Source organism: Octodon degus, unplaced genomic scaffold, assembly GCF_000260255.1.
Source record: "Octodon degus isolate 3935 unplaced genomic scaffold, OctDeg1.0 scaffold00016, whole genome shotgun sequence".
NCBI classification, from domain to species: Eukaryota; Metazoa; Chordata; class Mammalia; order Rodentia; family Octodontidae; genus Octodon; species Octodon degus.
The window spans coordinates 25,078,921-25,099,236 of NW_004524592.1; the positions used below are offsets into that span (position 1 = coordinate 25,078,921).

Genomic DNA, 20,316 nt, shown 5'->3' on the forward strand with positions numbered 1-20,316 from the left:
TTTGATAAAGTTAATTTGCCAAAATGCAGCTGCTCTATGAGGATTTAAATGAGAAAAATAAAAAAAAATGCTGAGGTGAAAATTACTCAGAAAGAATTCTGCAAACAAATCACTCTGCAATTAAAAATAGTCATGTTTCAAAACTGGTGCCCAAGTTGAAGGACAGTAAGCCATGAGCCCCACACAGCCTCGAGATCAAGGGGACTGGGACTGTGACTCTTATATGAAGTCCTAGGAGACAGCAGGAGGTAAAAGGAGCAGGTAGCATATCATTTGCAAAAGGAGAGGCAAATCCAGAGAGGATGTAAGGACAGTAGAGGGTGTGAGAAGGGGTTGAATCTGCAGAAGTCATCAGGGGACACACTCAAAGGGCAACTTTAGGGATCTGGGAGTTTTAGGAACAGTGGGAATCAACAGGGCCTTTTTAAGCAGGTGACATGGCCAGCTTCTCCTAGGAAGTATGCTGGGGCTTTGCAGGACCGTGCTGGGCTGAGCAATGGGGTGCTAGCAGCAGGCAGGGCGGCAGAGCGACCACTTGTGGGGCAGTCTCCAGTGGACAGAAAGGGGTTGGGAGCTAAGAGCTGCCAGGAAGTCAGGGGACAACTTAGCAAGAACGGGAACCGAGGGAGGATGTCGGGGAGAAGGGACACTGCAGGGTCAGATTTCAGAGCTGGTTAACTGGGTAGTAATGACTGAAACAGGGCAATGGGGGAGAGAATGGGTAAAGAGCCTAAGGTGATAAACTCTAGCAAGTTCTGTCCCTTTGTCTAGCAAATGAAGCTGATTTCTACAGAGAATGCTTCTTTTAAGTAACAGAGATGGAAACTGAGTGCGGATCCTCGCACCCTCACCCCACCTGCCTTGTCAGTCCTGGACCCTTTCTGCCCACAGAGTGCAGAGCTTGGATCCAGCTAGATCTTTACCGAACCTCCAGATGTAGTTACAAATGCTCTTTCCTGCCAGGCTATATGGCTCTCTGCCCAGACACCCCCAGACCCTTTGGTTTGGCATTGCATCAAACCCTACTGACATAAGTTTCACGCAGTAAAATCTTTAATCAGTTTCAACTGAAATCTGACCCCCAGAAAGATGAATGGAGCAGGCCTTCTGTGTAATAGGCTGGAAATAATTGCATGTCAGGCAGGTTTTGGAGAGACGCCAAGGAGGTATGAAGTGGAAATGTGGAGGAGCAGAGCCTCCGCGGCTGTGGGTTGGAAAGCTTGAACACTGGGGCAGGGAAACATTTTATTCTTATCTGAAAGGCACGGGATTTATTTCCTGTGACTGCTAATTGCTGCGGAAAGCAGAGAAGTGGATTTCAAAAAGGAACTGAACAAAGCTTACCTGGCTTGAAAAATATATAAGTGGCATTGGTTTGAATTATAGGTTCTGTGTTGAGAATAGCACAGGCAGAACAATTAGGAGCTAAATAAATGTCTTTGTTTAAAGTTCTTAGGGGGAGAAGATGGGTGTAAGACAACAGGCTCTAAGTCCCCAGTAGAGGAGTAAAATAGCCTGGTAAAGTCTTCCTTGTATTTAATTTTTCTGAAATGATTTTTCTATTACTGGGAATGAAAATTCTAGCTGGATAAGGCACACTGATTTTACCAATTTTTCCATTCATTTGACAAGTAATTATTGAGTGCTCATGGTGATAGACATGGTTTTTGACCGGGGGATTTCACCAGGCAACTGTACCCCTCCCTCTGGGAACATCTGGCAATGTTTAGAGTTATTGGGGTCATCATAACCAGAGAAGGAGAGCTTTACCTGCAGCTAATGCACAGAGAACCTTGGCGACATCCTGCAGTGCAGGGTATGGCACCATGCACCAGAGAGTTAGCCTGCCTGATCGGTAAGGACTGTCAGGGCTGGGAAAGTCTGTCCTACACGCTGGCACTATAGCAACAAGGGGAGAAAAGCCCCAGCATTTATGAAACACCATTTAATGATGGAAGAGAAAAAAAACTAGCCCAATTTATGGGAAAACATATGGCATACCCGCTGGTAAGTAGGCACTATGATGGAAAATAAAGTGGGTAGTGCCTGTCATTGCTACTCAAGAGAGAGGTCAGGACCTGTCTTGTTACTAAGATGGTATTTGGGTAGAAACTTACAAAGACATAAGTAATGGAATAAAGTCAGGGTGAGTGCCAATGTCTTTCTTTCTTTTCTTTTCTTTTCTTTTCTTTTGGTCTGTCATGCATGAATTAAAAATAAGATGTCTTGGATAAGTTATGGGAAAATCACCTGAGCATTATTGCATTATTTCCTGCTCTCTCTTCTGTTTATTGGCAATGTCTCTATGATCAATTAAATATAAGGGCATATTTATTTATTTATTTATTTATTTTTGCAGTGCTCATGGTCTCATATATGCTAGGAAGGAGTTGTGTCACTGAACTATCTCCCCAACCTTTCATCTCCACTTTTTAAAATAATTTTATTAAGAAAGAAGTAACAATGAGAAAATTTCAAAACAGATTAGTAGGACAGTTATAATAATTAATACATTGCATATTGTTGTCTATATGATATCTTGTCTAAACACTATTAGTTCAGTCTAAGCACTATTAGTTCAGAACTTGTTTCTCATTGAATCATCTCCATTTTTAAGTACATATTACACAAATGAGAAACACTGTTGCTTTTCCTTTCAACTAATAGACTCAGTTGTTTTCACTTAGCTATTCTGCAAGCCACAGGTTTAGAACACTACATGCAAAACAGCAACTGGTGCATCACACGGTGCATCGCATGCACTCAGTGACTATAGTGACCAGGCCATACTGCAGGTGCTGTGAGCTCAGGGCCTAAACAGGGGTCGGGGGCTGAACACAAGCCACAGACATGAAAAAGTCAAAGTACAGCTTGAATGTCTTTTGTTGTTTTTAATTTCACATATTCATAAGAATATATAGAAAAAGCATACAGGGCCTGAGCTTTTCTAATAAGATTCCCATTCTAAAATCTTATTTTATTAATTATTTGCTGAAACAGAAGTTTGGCTATAGTTATATGTTGATAACACAAAATTCTGCTTGCAAATTTCAAGAAACTACTTTTCTCAGAGAATACTGACTCTGCTTTGTAAGTATTCTTTCATTAAAAGATGTGTAATTTTATATCGTAATTTTATATGTTCCTTCTAGGTAGAAATACTTAAAGTACGAAGCAAAAGGACACTAAGAAATTATAATTGCACTATTGAGAAAGTAGTAAGATTTGAGTATTTTAATAGCAGCAGCATTAGAACATAATTAAACCCTAAATATTTGGTATTAAGAGGCAAGTCAAACCCCGAGAGTATATATTTTCAAGTCTATTACTTACTTTTTAGATATACAGGTTTTTTTAGATACGCAGATTTGATTAAACAAGCAAGATAAGAAAAGGAGAAAATTAATCTGCTGGAAAACAAAACAGGTAAAGCTCCTGAAGACAGGTATGCACAAAGGCTTTATGAACAAATCTTTGCACAGGATGGACTACAAAGCATCAACAACTGGGATCTCATTGCATTAAAAAGCTTTTGCACAGCAAAAGAACCCACCGACAGAGTAGAGATGGCCCACAGAATGGGAAGAAATTTACCTGCTATTTCTCAGACAGAGGACCAATATCTATAATTTATAAAGAACTTAAAAAGCTTCAGAAGCTCAAAATTTCAAGACCCAGTCCAACAGTGGGCATCTGAAATGAGCAGATCCTTCTCATATGAAGAAGCAGAAATGGTAAACAAATATATGAAAAAAAAAAAAAGTTTAACATCCCTGGTCATTTGAGAAATGCAAATTAAGACAGCACTGAGATTCCATCTCACTCCAGTCAGAACGGCTGTCGGAGGTATCTGCCACATCACAGGCCGCCAGTCACAGAGTCAGCCAGCTGTGGACCGAAGCCTCTGAAACCATGAACCCAAATGAGCTTCTTGTCCTCTTAACTTGCCATTCTTGGGAATTTTGTCACAGCAGTGAATAGCGGACACACAAGTCACCCACCAAAGTATAGTACAGATCACTCAGATTACTCACTAAAATATAATACAGAAAAGAGAACTATGAGACATTTCAAAAATTGAAACTAATTCCTTCAGCCAAGTTAGATCCATACCCACAAGCTACGAGCCTGAAGCCAGTGAGGCTGATCTCAGCCTAGCTGGGACAGAACCACCCACGGGGAACGAAGGTCTTGATCTGCCAGGATGGTAACTGTACAGCTCCTCCCCACCCACGGATCATTCATTCATTCACTCACTCGCTCATTACCTCAGTAGACATAATTATTGAGGCCACGTTGATGGTTTCCTAGGTACTATAGGTACAAATGTTCCTGTCTTCCAGAAACTCACCCCAACCAAAGAAACACTGACAACTAAATACAAAACACAAAAGCAGTCCTGAAGTTGTGAGACGTATGTCAATTTTGGGTGTGAAGACCCAGAAATCCAGACTGGAAAAGACAAATAAGAGTTCATAAAATAACCAGCATGTGGGCAAGCACTCAAGTATGGGGAATCGGAGGGTATCATGACACATAAAAGGAAAAGGTGCTCCAGGTGAGTCAGATGTGAGGTAGAAGGTGGAGTCGGGATGGGAGAGGTCTTAATCTCTATGTTAATGTTGTATCCTAGAGGCCGCCAGCAATTGTTATGATTTTTTTTTATTGTGGTAAAACTTAAATGACATATGCTGGGCATGGTGGCACATGCCTGTAGTCCCAGCACTCTGAAGGCTGAGGCAGAAGCATCTCCACAGGTTGAGGTCAGCCTGGGCTTCATAGTCAGTTCAAGGCCAGCCTGAAGTGCATAGTGAGAACCTGTCTCTAAAATCCAAAACCAAAAAACTCTGCATGACTTAAAGTTGACCATGTCAATGCCGTTTAGGTATGCAGTTTAGCAGCATTAAGTACACTCACTGCCATTATCTCCAGAACTTTTTTATCTTCCAAAGTGAAACTCTGTAGTCATTAAGCAGGAACTCTCCTTCTCTTCTCCCAGCAGCCCCTCAGAATCACCCTTTTTTTCTGTCCATATGCATTTGATTGTTCCAGGGACCTCATGGAAGTAGAATCACTTTTGTGTCCCTCCTTATTCTAAGCATGTTGTCTTCACAGTTTACCCATATATTAAATGTCAGCATTTCATCATAAAATATTTGTGCTTCACTAAAACTTCTATAAGCATACACCTTCAATATGGGCAATTTAGCATTAATGTATTGCAGACATTATAATGCATAAACAAAAATATATAGTTTCAAAAGGTAAAGCTGAATTATTTTTTCATCTTGCAACAGATGATCTTGAAAAACCCTAGGAGTATATTTAGCCCTGTTCAGTTAAGCTGGATTGTCAATCTGATTAATTTGAGAGCTGCACAGGGGATTGGTGATGCACACACTGGACGTGTCTTGTGTCTTGGTGGGGCTTGGAGGCATGGCTTTGGGTCTGTATCTCGTTCCGGCCCCTCCCTCTCAGGGGCTGCTCCTCTGCTCTGCTTCCTGCCCCCATGAACGAAGCAGTTCTGCCCCCTACACCATCTGCCATGTTGATCCCTCCCTCGTGCCTGCTGACCATGGACTGAAACATCTAAAACTGTAAGGAAAACAAACTCTTCCTTCTCGATGTGTACATGTCAGCTATTTGGTCCCAGTGACAAAATGCTGCCGAATACAACCTACATTGGGATAAGTTTACCAATGCTATAGGATATGGGAAGGACTGAGGAATGTTTAGCAAAAGAGAAATCTTATGCTCTGACCAAGGCTTTTATAAATATCCTTATCCAGCTGTGTCTACTGGTGATGACAAGCAGTTTGCCAAGAATGGGGAGCTCAGACAACAGGTCTCGCATTTTTAGGGTGGGACATTCTAGTGATTCTCAGAAACCTTCATTCAGTGCAGCTATATATTTTTCTAATTTACATGCACACAACATTTTCTTACGAGCCATAAAATAACACAACTCCTGGAAAATATTCAGTCAGTGTATCAGGATTGTAGATGAGTATACTGGAGATTTTAAAGGTATATTGATGTTTTTGAGTTTTCTCCAAAAGTTTGTTAAAATTGAGTTATTTCCTCAAGAACAAACCACAAAGCAGCTGCTTCTCCTCAACCCTCAGGTTAGCCCAGCGGAGACTGCATGTTGGTTTAAACTTGCTGACCCTAGAGCAAACGGATCTTCAGGAAAACCAGTTTCACCACTTTGTGGCTCTGTGATAGCTGAGAAGGTGGCTGCTCCTCTCTGAACCTCAGTGCCACCATCTATAAGTATATGAGATGACAGTGCACCCAGTGCCATCTACAGTACACCCGCTTGCTGTTTGTCCCACCTCTCAGCCCCCAAACTGAAAAGTAGTGGTATTCCACATCATCCAGGTGGCAGGGTGGCTGAGTCCCTCTGGTTGGAATGTTCTCTGCCCCTACACAAGCTCACTAGACTCAGATTCACTTTGGCATTTTAGAGATACAATTGCATTCTTTCTTATTCCAGTTCCTGTATTGCTCTACTTGTATCAGCAGTATTAAAAAGCCGCTTGCCACGTGGTGGACATTGGGATGGGCTTACCAGCTCCCCCTCAGGATAAGGATGAGCATCCCCAGCAGACAGGCTTCCTCTGGAGCTGTCTCTCCAGCTGTCACCTTCCCGTGGCTCTTCTCCTCCAGTAAGGTGAAGGGTGAGCCAGGCCCTGAGTTCTTTGCCCAAGCAGCAACTCTATAGGGTCCTCCATCGCAGAGCTGAGACGACTTCACAGCTCCATCACTCCCCAGCCCAGCCTCACATCCTTTCCTCCTCTTCCCCAACTGGTGGTCACAAGGCTGTTTCCCAATAAACTTCCGGCATCCCATTTCCATCTCAGGCTCTGCACCCTGAGAGCCACCGCAGAAGTGTAATTCAGAGACTTGTGCTTTCCTGTAACTGACTGTGAGCTGCCTGCCTTGCTTGCTGGGCTGGGCTTCCTTCTGACTTATTTTAGGTCTCAGGACTATGTTCGTATCTGGCACATATGGACACCTAGCAAGTGCTTGTGGAGTAAACTCATAGAAGTGAGTGTCAATTTTGTTTGGTCAAGAAATTCAATTTTCCCAGTTTATAAGTTCTCTCTCTCTCTCTCTCTCTCTCTCTCTCTCTCTCTCTCTCTCTCTCCCCCCCCCCCCCCATCAAAAACTGACTACTGTTAGTGAGGAAATGAGTATGGAAAATTTTATTATAATTATCAATATGGCTGTAGCTATCCATTGAGCATTTTTAGTTGTTTGATAGGTAATGATAGAGTACTTACTTACCAAGCACCAGGCATTGCTCAAGTACCAAGGTAAGACTAAGTCTCTACTTCGAGTGCAATTACATTCAAATGGAAGTGAGAGCCCCAAATAAAAAAGAATAGAAAATAAGAATAAAATAGAAAAATAAAATAGCAAAGAATATCAGATGGCACCAAATATGCCACTTTAGTGTTTTGACTATTTTGTACTGAAAGCACCTAAGAAGTGGTAAACTATAAACATGTTACTAATAAATTATAAAATAATAAATAATTATGTATTTTTTTCTAAAGAGACGTGGCAGGTACAGAAGGGTTCCCTGCTTTCTTCTTCCTATCTGAAAGCAAGGCATAAATTTCCAGGACAAAGTGTCTTGCTTGGATCAGGAAGAGGAGAATATTTGTCACTAGGAAGGGGAGCTGGCCTCATGAGTCTTCACAAACCTTAATAAAATAACTCTGATGTCCCCTTAACTGTCCCACTGTGGATCCTAATTACCTTCCCAGAATTTACTGTCTCCAGCCCACACCCTCTTTTTTCTTTGTTTTTCACATCTCCAGAATTGCTTGTTCCTTGTTCAAATGGCACATAGCCCTCCCAGCCAACTCTAATTGCTTCTTTGGAATTCCTCCTCTCTCTATTACCCCTCGTGCCACATACACACATTAACTTCAAATAGAATGGGCATGTGCGTCCTCCTGTTAATCTGCCTTTTGTCAGTCAGGTCACGATCTGCAGTCGCAAAATCTGAGCAGCAGGAGAGTGTTTCCTTCTTGTGCCTCGTTAGTTCAGATGGAGTCAGGGAAAAGACTTCTGTAACTGCACAGAGGCCACACAGAGTCCAGACTTACAGAGATTTGGGGACGAAGTTCTTTATCAGAGAAAGGAGCTGTAATTAGGCCCAACATTAGCTCTACACTCCTGATTGCTAACAATAAATTGCTTGTTTTTACCTGGAGAGCAGATGTGTTCTAATTTCTAAAGGGAGGCCAAGTTTCTCCTTGAATAAAATCTGGAAGGCACTGGCAGAGACCACCAATGTCTTCCTCAACCACTTCACAACAATTGCAGACGCAGAAACCGGTGACAACTCTCTGTACTGACTCTGGAAAACCAGCATTAAAAAATATTCAAGAGAGGGGCTGCAAAGCCTCGGATCCTGAGACCAGCGTGAGGTTACGTGGCCTGTCCATCTTTTTCTTTGGCAGCTGGACACTGGGTGGCCCCAGATGGCTTTCTTTATCAAAGACCCCAGGATAGGTACCACAGAGTGTTGATTTCTTCTTTGTTCATTAATCAAGACAGAAATTGCTCAGCACTTGAGACAAAGGCTTTTAATCATAATACTATTTTTTTTTTTTTGCCATGTGTAAGTTATGGCTCCCAGGTTAGGCTGACTTCATAGAATTCTATTCATAGCACATACCTCTATAAAGAGCTGCCTGTCTCCGCTATTTAATTCTATTCTTTTCATTTAGAAATGCACACACACACACACACACACACACACACCTATGCTGTAGAATGGGGCTTTCAGTTTATCAGATACAGTTTAGGTTTTACTGAGATTAAAAAAAAGAAAAACAAGAACAGGCATAAAATGTAAAAAGATTCTCAAGACATCTGGTGAAGTGGGAAGTAAAGGTCATTAAGCTATCCTCAGGGCAGGTTAGTTTAACCTAACTTTTCAGTTTTGTGGCAATTATTCAAAAAGTATTTATTAACCATCAACAGTGGCAGGGACACGCCACAGTAATTTAAAAGAAAGAATGCATATTCCAAAATGCAAAATAGGAAGTCAAGCCTTGTCACAGCCGCAGAGGAATTTCACTGTACTGCAAAGTGTGTGCTTTGATCACCAAATGGCTTAGACTTATTTTTAGTAAATGATATCTATTAAAGACCTCATGAGTCATTTGGTTAGCTGGCTTCTGTTTTTCAAAAGTGAAAGCCTCTGAGCTCAAATTCAGTCACCATGAAAGCCAGAAGTGGAAAGGCATTGGGGCTGAGTCACAGAGTGTGTATGTAGGGTGGCAGATGACAGGTCACAAGCACTCCGTCTCCTCTTTCTTTCCCCTTCCCTTCCCTTCCTCTTTCTAGGACCTGGAGTAGAAGAAGGAAAATAACTTGAACACAAATGCCAGACTTAAAATCCTCCTAGCTGCTGTTCCCGGGAGGTCTGGAGCAAGGGTACACATGAGGCCACGTAGCTGTGTGTTTAAAAGCTACAGAGTGAGCTGGGAAACTAATGACACGTGATGTACCCGTCACACCTGACAAGCATGTCCTCATAACAAGCTAGAGGCCAAGTTCTCATTTAGATTTCTCAGACCTCTCAGTTTCATGCTAAAATTTGCAGAGGTCACAGGGCACATGTGTCCCAGGCCTCTGAGGCCTCTCCCCTTCCTCTTGTCCCCACTGACAGTCCACCACAGGGGACCTTGTCCGCATGGCCTGGCATCCCATGGTTGGTATGATCACAAAATCTGCCTTTGAGACCAAAGCTATGCACAACAACTCCCACAGCTGGCAACCAGGAGAACTGGACAGGGACCAGTCCAAGCAGGGTAAGGCGAAAAGTCCAAGGCTCCAGGCACAGCCTCTAAGTGAGAAGAACAGTCCCCACGAGGCAGGAAGCTCAGTCGCACCCCTCATCCCTCAGGGCTGCAGAGGAGCCACAGACTAGAACTGGAAGCCAAGCCTTGCCTGGCTTGAAACATTGCATTGCTTGCAAGTTTAACGCTTCTTGTTATAATCCTACTTTCACCAGGAAATCAACCCCCAAAAGTGCTAAAGGGACTATGAATTCAGGATCCAGAACAAGTATTTCGATATACAGAGGCTTTGTTCCAGATTCAACAAAAGCACAGCTGTGTGCAGCCTGAGTGAGTGTCTCTCATCTGTCTCCTCCTCAGCTCTTTTCCTTCTTCCAGTAGGTGCCTCATCTCTCTCCTCTGAACCCTTTCTTTCCTTCGGCCTTCCCAACTCATTCTTGTTCGACGATTTGATAAACTTTTTTTCATGGATTAGCAAGAAAGCACAATTAGGGGTTGTATTTTCTAACTTTAGAAAGTTACATCTACAGCCACTTCAGTCAAATACGGAAGGAATCCCTTTCCGTATCACAGAGTCACAGGAGAGGAGGAATAGCGCAAAGCTTCTTGAGTTTTGTGGTTCGCCCTGTTGATACAAATGGTTCTACTAGCTGCAAGGTACCTTTACGGGAAAACAGGGAGAAGGATCAGGCTTCACTTTGGTCGTTATGCATGAGTGAGCAGAAAGGACTTAAAGTGCTTTGACTTTTATAAAGGCTTGTGCTTCAAACCACGTCGCACACCTATTTGTATTGGTGTCACATTACCCATGATTCGGAGACCTATTTCCCATTACACTAAATGCAGCGTGGAGGCAAGGCACGGGGAAGGAGCTCCCCAGGACTAGGTGGGCAGGTAGGGATGGAGGGGGCCTGTGGCACAGGGATAGACACATGCAGAGTGTTGTCCAATTAATGTTCTCCCACCTTTTATTCACCCTGAAGCGAAACTCAGCAAATCTGCTGGGCAAGGGAAGAAAGTGGGCAAGATATGAGCTATACATTCCCCATTCCCCCGGTGAGTGCAACCCGTACATTCTGCAAACAGACCCGGATGCAATGAGAGAACAGCTCCCTGACACGTTGTCTGTAATCTGTAAAAACCTCACATGTGAAATGGACTCATAATTTTACCACCTCAAACTTTCTAGTTGAGCCATTTGACCTCTAACCAGATAGGTTATTCTGTTCAAATGTCCTGCTTTAAAGTGACTCATTATTCTTAATTCAGGATTTTTATAAAGATAAACAACTAATTCTTTCTTTTTTTTAATTTTTATTTATTTATTTGTGTGTGTGTGTGTGTGTGTGTGTGTGTGTGTGGCCAGCTCAGCCCACCAGGGGGCGGGGCTGGCTGGCATGTGGTGCTGGGGGATTGAACCGTGGTCCCTGTGCTTTGCTAAGCTTGTTCCAAGTAGGTGCTTTAGACCACTGAGCCATCTCATCAACCCCAATTCTTTCTTAATGGAATGAAATTATTTCCTTTGAGGGGAAAAAACCCTGTAATAATTAAAAGGAAGAAGAAGAAGGTCCCACAGGAGAAAAAGATGAAGAAGGGATTTTGATTACCAGCAACAATAGAGGACTTACACCCATTTGCTGTTGTTCTTTCTCTTGGCAAATATTTGCACTGACCACAGAATTAACTGGAATTGACTTAGTGTAGTCATAGAGGATACAAGTAACTGGTCCATTGTGCTGGTCAGCTTGGGCTCTAGAACCCAAATGCTGAACATGGGGTGGCTTAAACAGCAAGCACTTACTCTCATCCTTCCGGTGGTTAGAAGCCCAGGGTCAAGGTCCTCCTGGCTCCAGGTCACACTGAGGGCAGCTTCCGGGTGCACAGATGTTTGTAGCTCTCTCGGGACTTTCTTATAGGGGCACTCACTAAGTCCAGCCCTGAAGGCTCCACTTCCTATACTTACAGCACTGAAGTTCGTCTTCAATGCACACATTTTGCCGGGACACAAGCATCTGGCTCATTACACATACACTGAGTGAAAACCTCTATTGTTCGCAACATCAGTTGCCAAGGGAAGACTCTCAGAGAAGGCTACTAGGTGTAAGTCAGTGACCCTTCTGTAGCTATGTGCTATGGATCTGTGTGTGTGCACCTGTACAGACATGTTTGTGGCTAATTTGAAATGTTGCACATATAGCTCACAGGGGCAATCAGATACGAAGTACTTGCTAGCTTTTACAATTTGATCACTAAAGGTCCCCTATTCAGATCCTTTCATGCCATGCATAGTGTCAGGGAGGGGCTGAGCTGGTGGAGAAGTCAGCTTGGTATAGCTCTGTAGGGAGGCCTGACAAGAGGGCAGTGACCTGAGATGTGAGTGTGGTGTGTTCAGGATGAGACCTATGCTGGATCGGCTTCTGTTGCCTGCTAAGTAGGCAGTGCTGTCCACTTCTGCCTCTGAGACACATTAACAGAGACACAAATCCCTGTATATGAGGAACACACACACACACACACACACACACACACACACACACACACACGGGCTCTTATCTCAGGCTTGGCGCCCTGCCCAGAACCTATTGTTCCACCCTTGATTCTAATGAACAGTTCTTAGGTTTTTCTTGAGTGCTGGGCATGGTAGTAAGGACAGAGGTGAGCAGACCAGACAGGTAAGTCTCCTTCACACAGTGTGTGAGGAGGTGCGGGAGATCAGGGGTGCTGAGGCTCGCTAAGCATAGCAAGGAACTTACAATGCTTTCTCTTCCCATTCTTGCTTTCTTGCCAACCCCAGCTTATCACCCTCGAGAGACCCAGCTACGTGCTCTCTCCTGCCTTCCTGTTCAGGGCCAATGATTGTTCATCCACTTTTACCAAGCTGTTTAATTGCACTGACTTGTTTACCTACCCCCCCACCCCCCCAGCACCTCGCTAGACTTTGAGCCTCTTTGAAAGAAAGGTCAAGTATGTCCTCTCAGTCACTTTGTAGTTGTGTTTCCTGGTACACCTTCCGCTTCTGCTCACCACCGTAACCCCCAAGACTAGCACCTAACATAAAAATCAGTACCAGGCAACTGAATGAGTCTGTTCACCAAGTAAAGAATGCTCACTTTGGTTAAGCATTGAACTGTTCTTGCACCACTTAAAGTGTAGTGGGAAAAACCCCTGCACATCACTGATGGAGGCCAGCTACCCAATCATCTTCCCAGCCATGTTCCGTTGTTCTAAGCCAGCCGTTCTCACTCCATGTACCATTTTCTCAAGTTAACATTGCAATTTAGGGCTCACATTACTCAAGTGAGAAAGCCAGTGGACTGGGGAGTTGGAGTTAAGAGGCACGCTCACAGGCTCTCAGAGACCTTGTTTCCATACAGTTACAGCCATGAATTATTCTACTCAAATAACAACACAGAGCAGAAAAACAATCAACTAAATAATCTGAGGATTGTGGAATTACCAGAAATTCTAGTCTTGGAAAGCACACAGTGACCTGGGCCACTGTCCAGGCACTAACTAGCTCAGGTCTTTATTTAATGTCTCTTGTGGGCTACAATCCCCAAGGAAGACAGAAAGAAAGCCATTGCGCCTCACTAAGGAGAGCTCAACGAGGTGATGCAGGAGCCAGCTGTGTGCTAGTGGGTCTCCACCGGCTGGGCAGCAGAGCATGGCGCTGACTGCTCTGAATATTGATGAAAAGTGCCTCTCCTTGTCACCAAAGCAGCCACAGTAGAACCTTTCAAAGAGCTTATTAGGCATTAGGTCCCAGACTTGGATTTTATTGAATTACACCTAAAAACCTGATGCTTCTCAGGAAGCCCGCCCCATTTACCGCTCTGATGTACTATTACACATTCCCTGGGGATCGTCCCCGGTGCAAACAGTTCTAAAACACCACTGAGCTCCTGAGTGTTTCCTTTCTGCCTCCAAGGACGGAATCCAATGAAGCACAGAAGGTCCACAAACCCAATGGAAGCCTGAGGGTTCTACAAAATGACCATTGCACATCTGCTACACCGTGTGGTTGAATATCAAAGGTCATTTTAGGAAGAGGGCAGCAAAATGCATTGAGCCATAAATATTATTTCCTGTTTTTATTTTGCCAGTGAAAAATTAGAGCCAGAGAAATGCCTAATTAGTGAAATGCAGAAAAACATGACATTAAAGATAGCACTTTCTTTAGCGCTTTTTTTTTGTTTTTATACAAGAACAAAAGAATTTAAAAGACTAATGAAATATGTAAATCTATATTAATACATGGCATACCCTGTTTATTATTATGGTATCTATTATTCCTAAAATTTAAAATAACTGCCACGTGTTGGACACATACCATGTTAGCCAATAAATTAGGTGTTCTGTCTAATTATTTAATTTCATTCTCCTTAAAAAGCTATGTGTTAACTATACTAGTTGCACTTTCACAAATAGGAAAGTTGAGACTCAGGAACTTTAAGTAATTTGATAAAAATTTTGCAGGTATAAACCTAAAAAATCAGGATTGGAAATCTAACGTATATGGCTGAAAAATTTGCATTCTTTCCAACATATACATTGTCTTGAGAAGAGTTAAAAATCAACCACTATTTTTCCTTCATTAAAAAAATAATAATCTTTAGGGCCAGGGAGACAGCTCAGTGACACAAGTGTCTGCCTGGCAAGCACAAGTCCTGAATTTCAGGCCTGGTACCCAAAATGGAAAAATAAAAATAAAAAAGCATCATTAAAAACATAATCTTTAAGGGTAAGACTGACACTGCAATTTAATGTTGAAAACATTAACTCATAGTAATTCTTTTCAAAGATTTAATTTCAATGCATTTAATTTATTTAGCTTTATTTACATAACCAAGGGTACACTTGTTTTCTAAGAGCACAACACTCTAAGAGCACATGCGTCCTTTTGGTCTCAGTAAAGTGGTACATTTCCAAGTCCAGAATGACAGCTCACTATGGGTGACAAAGGTGCAAACACAAAGTGTGCTCAGCCCAGACCAGGCAAGCTCATGAAGGTCCCCAGACAGGTCCTTCCACAGGGACATAAAACCCTGCACATTAATGAAGCATGGATGGGTAGGACTGGAAATGCAGGAGAATAGAGAATGGGTCATAAGAACTGTCAAATTATCTTACAACCATCACAAAATAAACTGAAGATACTTCCTCAAAAGTCACCCAACACGGGGTGAACATCTCTTCCCATAGTTGGGTGACATGATTGCCTCAGTGATTTTCAGAAAATCCTATTCCACCATCCTGCTGACTGTAATGTTAGCTATTTTTCACAAATGTGATTGGAGTTCTATGTCCGCATTTAAAATAACAACAATTACAGTTCGATTACCTTGCTAGATCTCATGGTGTGACTTGACATCACAAGAGCTACCTACTAAGACAAACTGGCTTTTGTGGGTTTCTAAGACACTTCCTTTCTAATGATTTTGATTTCGTCATTTGGGGGTGAAGAAAAGAGAAAGACAGGATTATACATTGTGTGCTGGGTGCACACATGTGTGTGCACGCGCGCACACACACACAGTGACACGAAGCATAATTCAGCAGTCTCTCTTTCCCCATCTCAGAACACAACTTTCCCTGTCATTAGTGAGCAGTGTTTACTTTCACCTGCCCCTTCTGCGGGGGGCGGTGGTGCTGGATTTCCTCCTCTGCCACCAGTGTGCTCCTTGCAGCGGGAGACCAGCAGCGACGACGCAGTGGCTTGGGGCAGCTGGCTTCTAGGGGTTACCTTGTAACTTCTGGCTGTACTCGGTCCTGTCCGACTGGCTCCTCCGCAGGGCCCCAGAGTGGTCTCCAGAGACACCGCCCTCCACCATGGTGTCGGTCTTCCTCCTCTCCAGCATGTACAGTCTGGACCGCAAGAAGGTCAGGTTCTTTTTCTTGGTGCCCGAGTTCTCTTTCCCAGAGGGGTCTTTGGGCTCCATTGAAGCACAGATGGGCTTCAGAGGTTTGCAGACAAGGCAGAGCAGCAAGGTAGCTTGGGTCAGGCTGAAGTCACTAGGAGTGAGGAGAGGACCCACAGCCTCTCTCCAGGCTACCTGGCTGTAGCTGCCACCTCTGCAGAGTCCCAGAGCTCCACCCCTATGAGGTCACTGTCTCATGCCTAGAATCCAACAGGGGAAGCTTCCACCTGTTACCTGAGAGACCTGCAGCCCAGAGCTAGGCAAAGCAGGAACTGCGCTGTCACATGCTACCGAAGTAAACAAAAATCCCATTGTGTGGGGCAAGGGTTGGGGCTTGGGGGAGGGAGGGACGGGTGGGGCAGGAAGATGAGGAAACAATGTTAACACAACCTGCAGTTTAGGGGCAGTGTGTGCCTAGAGGTGTGTCCAGGGGAGCCGGGACACCACGCTGTGGTTTCTGCCTGGAGCCTCGCTGCAGCTTGTGTGCTGCTTTGGCTGCAGTCACTGCCAGGAGCCAGGGCAGCGCGTGGTTATCTGAATTTGCATCAGCAACTGAACTTTGGAAACGAGCATTTTCCATTTTCATGGTGTGCATTTAGCAAGTAATGCTTCTGTCCTTAAACACAGAACAGAAAGTTTTAATTAAAAAACACTCTTGCCAAAGCTTGATCCACGCGCCTAAGAAGATAATAGTTTGTTCACACTGAGATCACATCTCAGCTCACATCTGGCACAGCGTGGACACAGGAAATGCCCCTGCGGTGCCAAGGCTTCTGGGGTTTCTCCAGTCCTTTCCTGATCCCAGACCTGTCCTTTTGTGTCTTGGTCCTTAGGAAAGTAAGTGCTGAGCTACGGTTTGATTTCTTTGCAATTTCTTCCTGCATATCTCACCAGGGAGGGCTAGGAAGGACAGCTCACTCTGGAAAAATAATTCTTAAAATGTTGAAACTGTAGAGGTCCTTAAAAAGTATAAAGGACAGGGCAAGGGTGGGCTAGGACCTTGCACTGATCTCCTGAGATTGTTCTTGCTGGTATTTGCTGAGATCTCCCCAGGTCCTCAGAAGCTCTGGGAAGGAGCTAAGGGGTTTGTAAACCCTGCTGAAGGAAAAGAGGGCTCGTAGAGAGGAAGGGAGATGCTCTTCTGTTACCGGGTGCCCGCCGAAGCCCAGCTGTGTGCTGCCCATTCAGCACCTTCTGCACTCCCATCAGACAAGACTTAAAAATGAGGAAAAAGATATAAATGCAGTTTTCCAAATTCAAGATGTGTGAGCTGAATGTAATTTTCATAATTGTCTTAAACATAAATGACAAATCTCTATATAGACGTCTATATATAGCTTGGGATAATGAATGGCTTTTATTTCATGTAATTGATGGACTATTTTTAACAAGCCATCCTGAGTACATTTAATAAATACTTTTAAGGTGCACAGTCCTCTGAGGCATAAAACAAGTTTTTAACATTTATGCTAAAAATGTCTCAATTGTTTTGTAATATTACATCACACACATGCACACACACACACACACACACACACACACACACACACACACACGCCTGGTGATTCATATGGTACTGGTAAAGTATTCACCAGAGCTACACTATTTCACCAGATGGTGGTATAACTCTGCTTATGTATTTGTACCAGAATTTAGATATGGTGCCACTGTAACATTTTGCATTTTAAATCTCAGATTTATTGGAAATAGGAAGTTAAGGCATGAGTATAGGACACTTTTTCAATGGCCCATCAAAACCCAAACAGAAACCTAATAAAATCAGGCAGAAGCCAGTTACCATGGTTTAATGTGTAAGAAGCTCAGACATGCTGCAAATCTGACCTGAGGGATCCTGGTGTTTCCTTGTGGCAGCAAATCGTTGTGAAAGGGGAGAAGAAGCTTCATTGAGGATCAGAGAAACATGTTGCTCCAGATGGGTGGGTGTGGGTGGGTGTGGCTCCCAACACAGACAGCTGAGGTCCCTGGAGATGTGTCAAGGGCACGTGTGTGAGAGCGGCCTGTTGGTGTTTGATCACCTTGTCCGGATGTACTTTTCTGTATTGGCCTAGTGTTTCGAGCAGACGTGAAGCTGTGCTGTGCTCAGACAGTCCTTCTATGGACCATTCTTTTTGAAACTAAGTTGTACACTTGCCTGACAAGCACAAAGACCTGAGTTCAATCCCCAGTTCTGCGAAAAAAAAAAAAAGTCAAAGAAACAAAGTTGTATTTAATAAAACAAATATAAAAGCAGATCAGGGCCAGCAAGATAGCTCAGCCTACTAAGTGCTTGCTTAGGTAAGTGCAGGGGCCAGGGTTGGATCCCTGGCACCACATGGTGCCCTGGCCCTGCCTCTGGGCATGGTGAGCTAGCAATGTAATCCAGGTGTGCTGGCGCATGCCTGTAATCCCAACGCTAGGGAGACAGAAAACAGGAGGATCACTACAAATCTGAGCTACGTAGTGAGACCTTGCACAAAATAATAATAATAATAATAATAATAATAATAACAATAAGTTTTTAAAAATCAGAGCAGGTCATATTCAAGTAGCTTTATTATATTTTTAATTTTACCAGTTGTGACCACACATAGTGTAACAACAGTGATTTCAGTGGTGAATGTGTATTTTCTTTATTCACAATAGTTTCTATATAAACTTTAATATGGAGAGTCCCCGGTATCATTTTTCTTCAATGAATGGGGCAGACACTGTCAGTTCTTTCTCAGTCTCCATTCCTGCTCCCACCCCCATGGCTTTCCCTGATACCTGAACCCTTCTTTTGTTCAACACAGTGTTGGGCTCGCCCACCCATGCTAACTTTCTTTCCTCTCCTTCCCGCCTTCCTTTCAGGAGAAGGAGGCTGTGTCATCTCAGTCCTGGCAGATGGGGCCTTGGTGACAGTCTGCTATGATGAGGGGCAGGGCACTGTTTCTGGGAAGGTTCTTGCTGCTCTAACAAAATGGGCAGGCACAGGTGGCTTCAGCCTTCTCCCTTCAGCTCTGGATCAGACTCTAGGTGTAATGCCCGGAGCAGTCACCACCATCCTGTGTCTGTGAGAACAACTGAGGACCCAGGGTTCCTTACACCAGACGCTACTGCACAAACACCAGCACCAGCCACTTTTAGACTCCTTCCCTGTGGGTGAAGCTTGCTCCCCTTCTCTCTGCCATGGTGAAAGTTCTTCCTGCGGACACGGCTCCAGTGGATTCAGCAGCTGCACACAGTTCACACCTAGATTTCTTGTTCCTGTGCTTGTTTGTATCTTTGACCTTCCATAAGCCAGTGTGTTTATAATCTCCAGCATAAACTGTGATCTAGTTCTGCTGGAAATGGAAATAGCTTGGGGAGATTTTGAGTGGGCGTCTTGCGAGAACATCAGCAAAGCAAGAAGAATAACATTTTGAATCCCTCTGGGCTTTCTAGTTTTTGGCAAATGTTCAAAAGTATTTCAGCTCGAGAAGTTTATATTACTTAAACAAATAAAACAGGAAGACTGAGACTTTGAAATGTGCTTTTAACTGGGATGCAGAATAAGCAGGTCCTGGTTCACTGTTAGAAAAAGCACTGGACAGTGAAGCCAACACTCAGCTTTCGTCCTGGCTGAGACTTAAGACAGCTTTGCTACAGTACAAGGAACTTAAGTGCTCTATGTCCAAAACTCTTCATCTGTAAAATGTAAGGGCAAGTCAGTAATTAGTGCTTTTCACCAAGTATTCTTGGTTCTCTGTCTTAAACACATAGGAATATTACACTGCCCTGTGCCCACTTTGATTTATACCTGACTATGTGACTAGCTCTGGTCACATATGATGTGTTTGGCTGGAGCTCTCTTTCCCTCATTGGCAGGAGCTAGAGAGATCTGGACAGCACCAAGATGACTCAGAGCATACTCCAGCAACTCTAATTCACTTGGTTAGAAAATGAAGGAATCCTTTGCTGTTTTAAAGTGCTTGCACACTGGGATATTTTTATTATGTCATCATAATCTAGACTATACTTTTGATTGAGGGTGTAAGTTAAATTATGCATCAACATTCTTAGGCCTACCATTAGGTAATCTCAGTATTCTAATTTCCATTGTATGATTAGGTTGTAAAACTCCTAATTCCAGAAGAGAAATAGCATCTCCTAAATAATGTTATGAGTAAACTGGGATCAAGGAAGAGAAATGGGAAAAGTTAGATGCTTGGTCTAGAAAGTTAGGCTAGAATGCCTTGCACTATAGTAACAGTGGTAGTCATAGGATCAAAACACATTGCAAAAGTGGAACTGACAGGATTTTTATTTTTAATTTTTATTTTTTTCCATAATTTTATTGAGAAACAAATAGCAATGAGACAGTTTCAAATCAAATTGGTAGGACAATTTCAATAATCAACACATTTTATACATTCTTCCTAGAGGTTTAATTGCTGTACAAGATGCGGACATGATATCCTTTTTACAAACACTATTAGAACAAATCCCTCTATTCATTAAGAGAATGTAACTATATATCTATCCTAACCATTTTGAATACACAGATAAAAAATGGACATTCATCTGCATCCCCTTTTTTTGTTAAGTTCTATTAT

General features: G+C 43.2%; 1 protein-coding gene across 2 annotated transcripts in view; it reads right to left on the reverse strand.

Moving 5' to 3' along the window:
• Arhgef38 (Rho guanine nucleotide exchange factor 38) overlaps positions 1-15,906 on the reverse strand; it is a 130,354-nt gene extending 114,448 nt beyond the window's left edge. For both annotated transcript variants that reach the window (XM_023710128.1, XM_004626706.2), the window contains exon 1: positions 15,568-15,906. In XM_023710128.1, coding sequence (XP_023565896.1) covers positions 15,568-15,763 — 196 coding nt within the window. In that variant the 5' untranslated portion in view covers positions 15,764-15,906. The remainder of the gene's footprint in view (positions 1-15,567) is intronic.
• Positions 15,907-20,316: the final 4,410 nt, after the last annotated feature.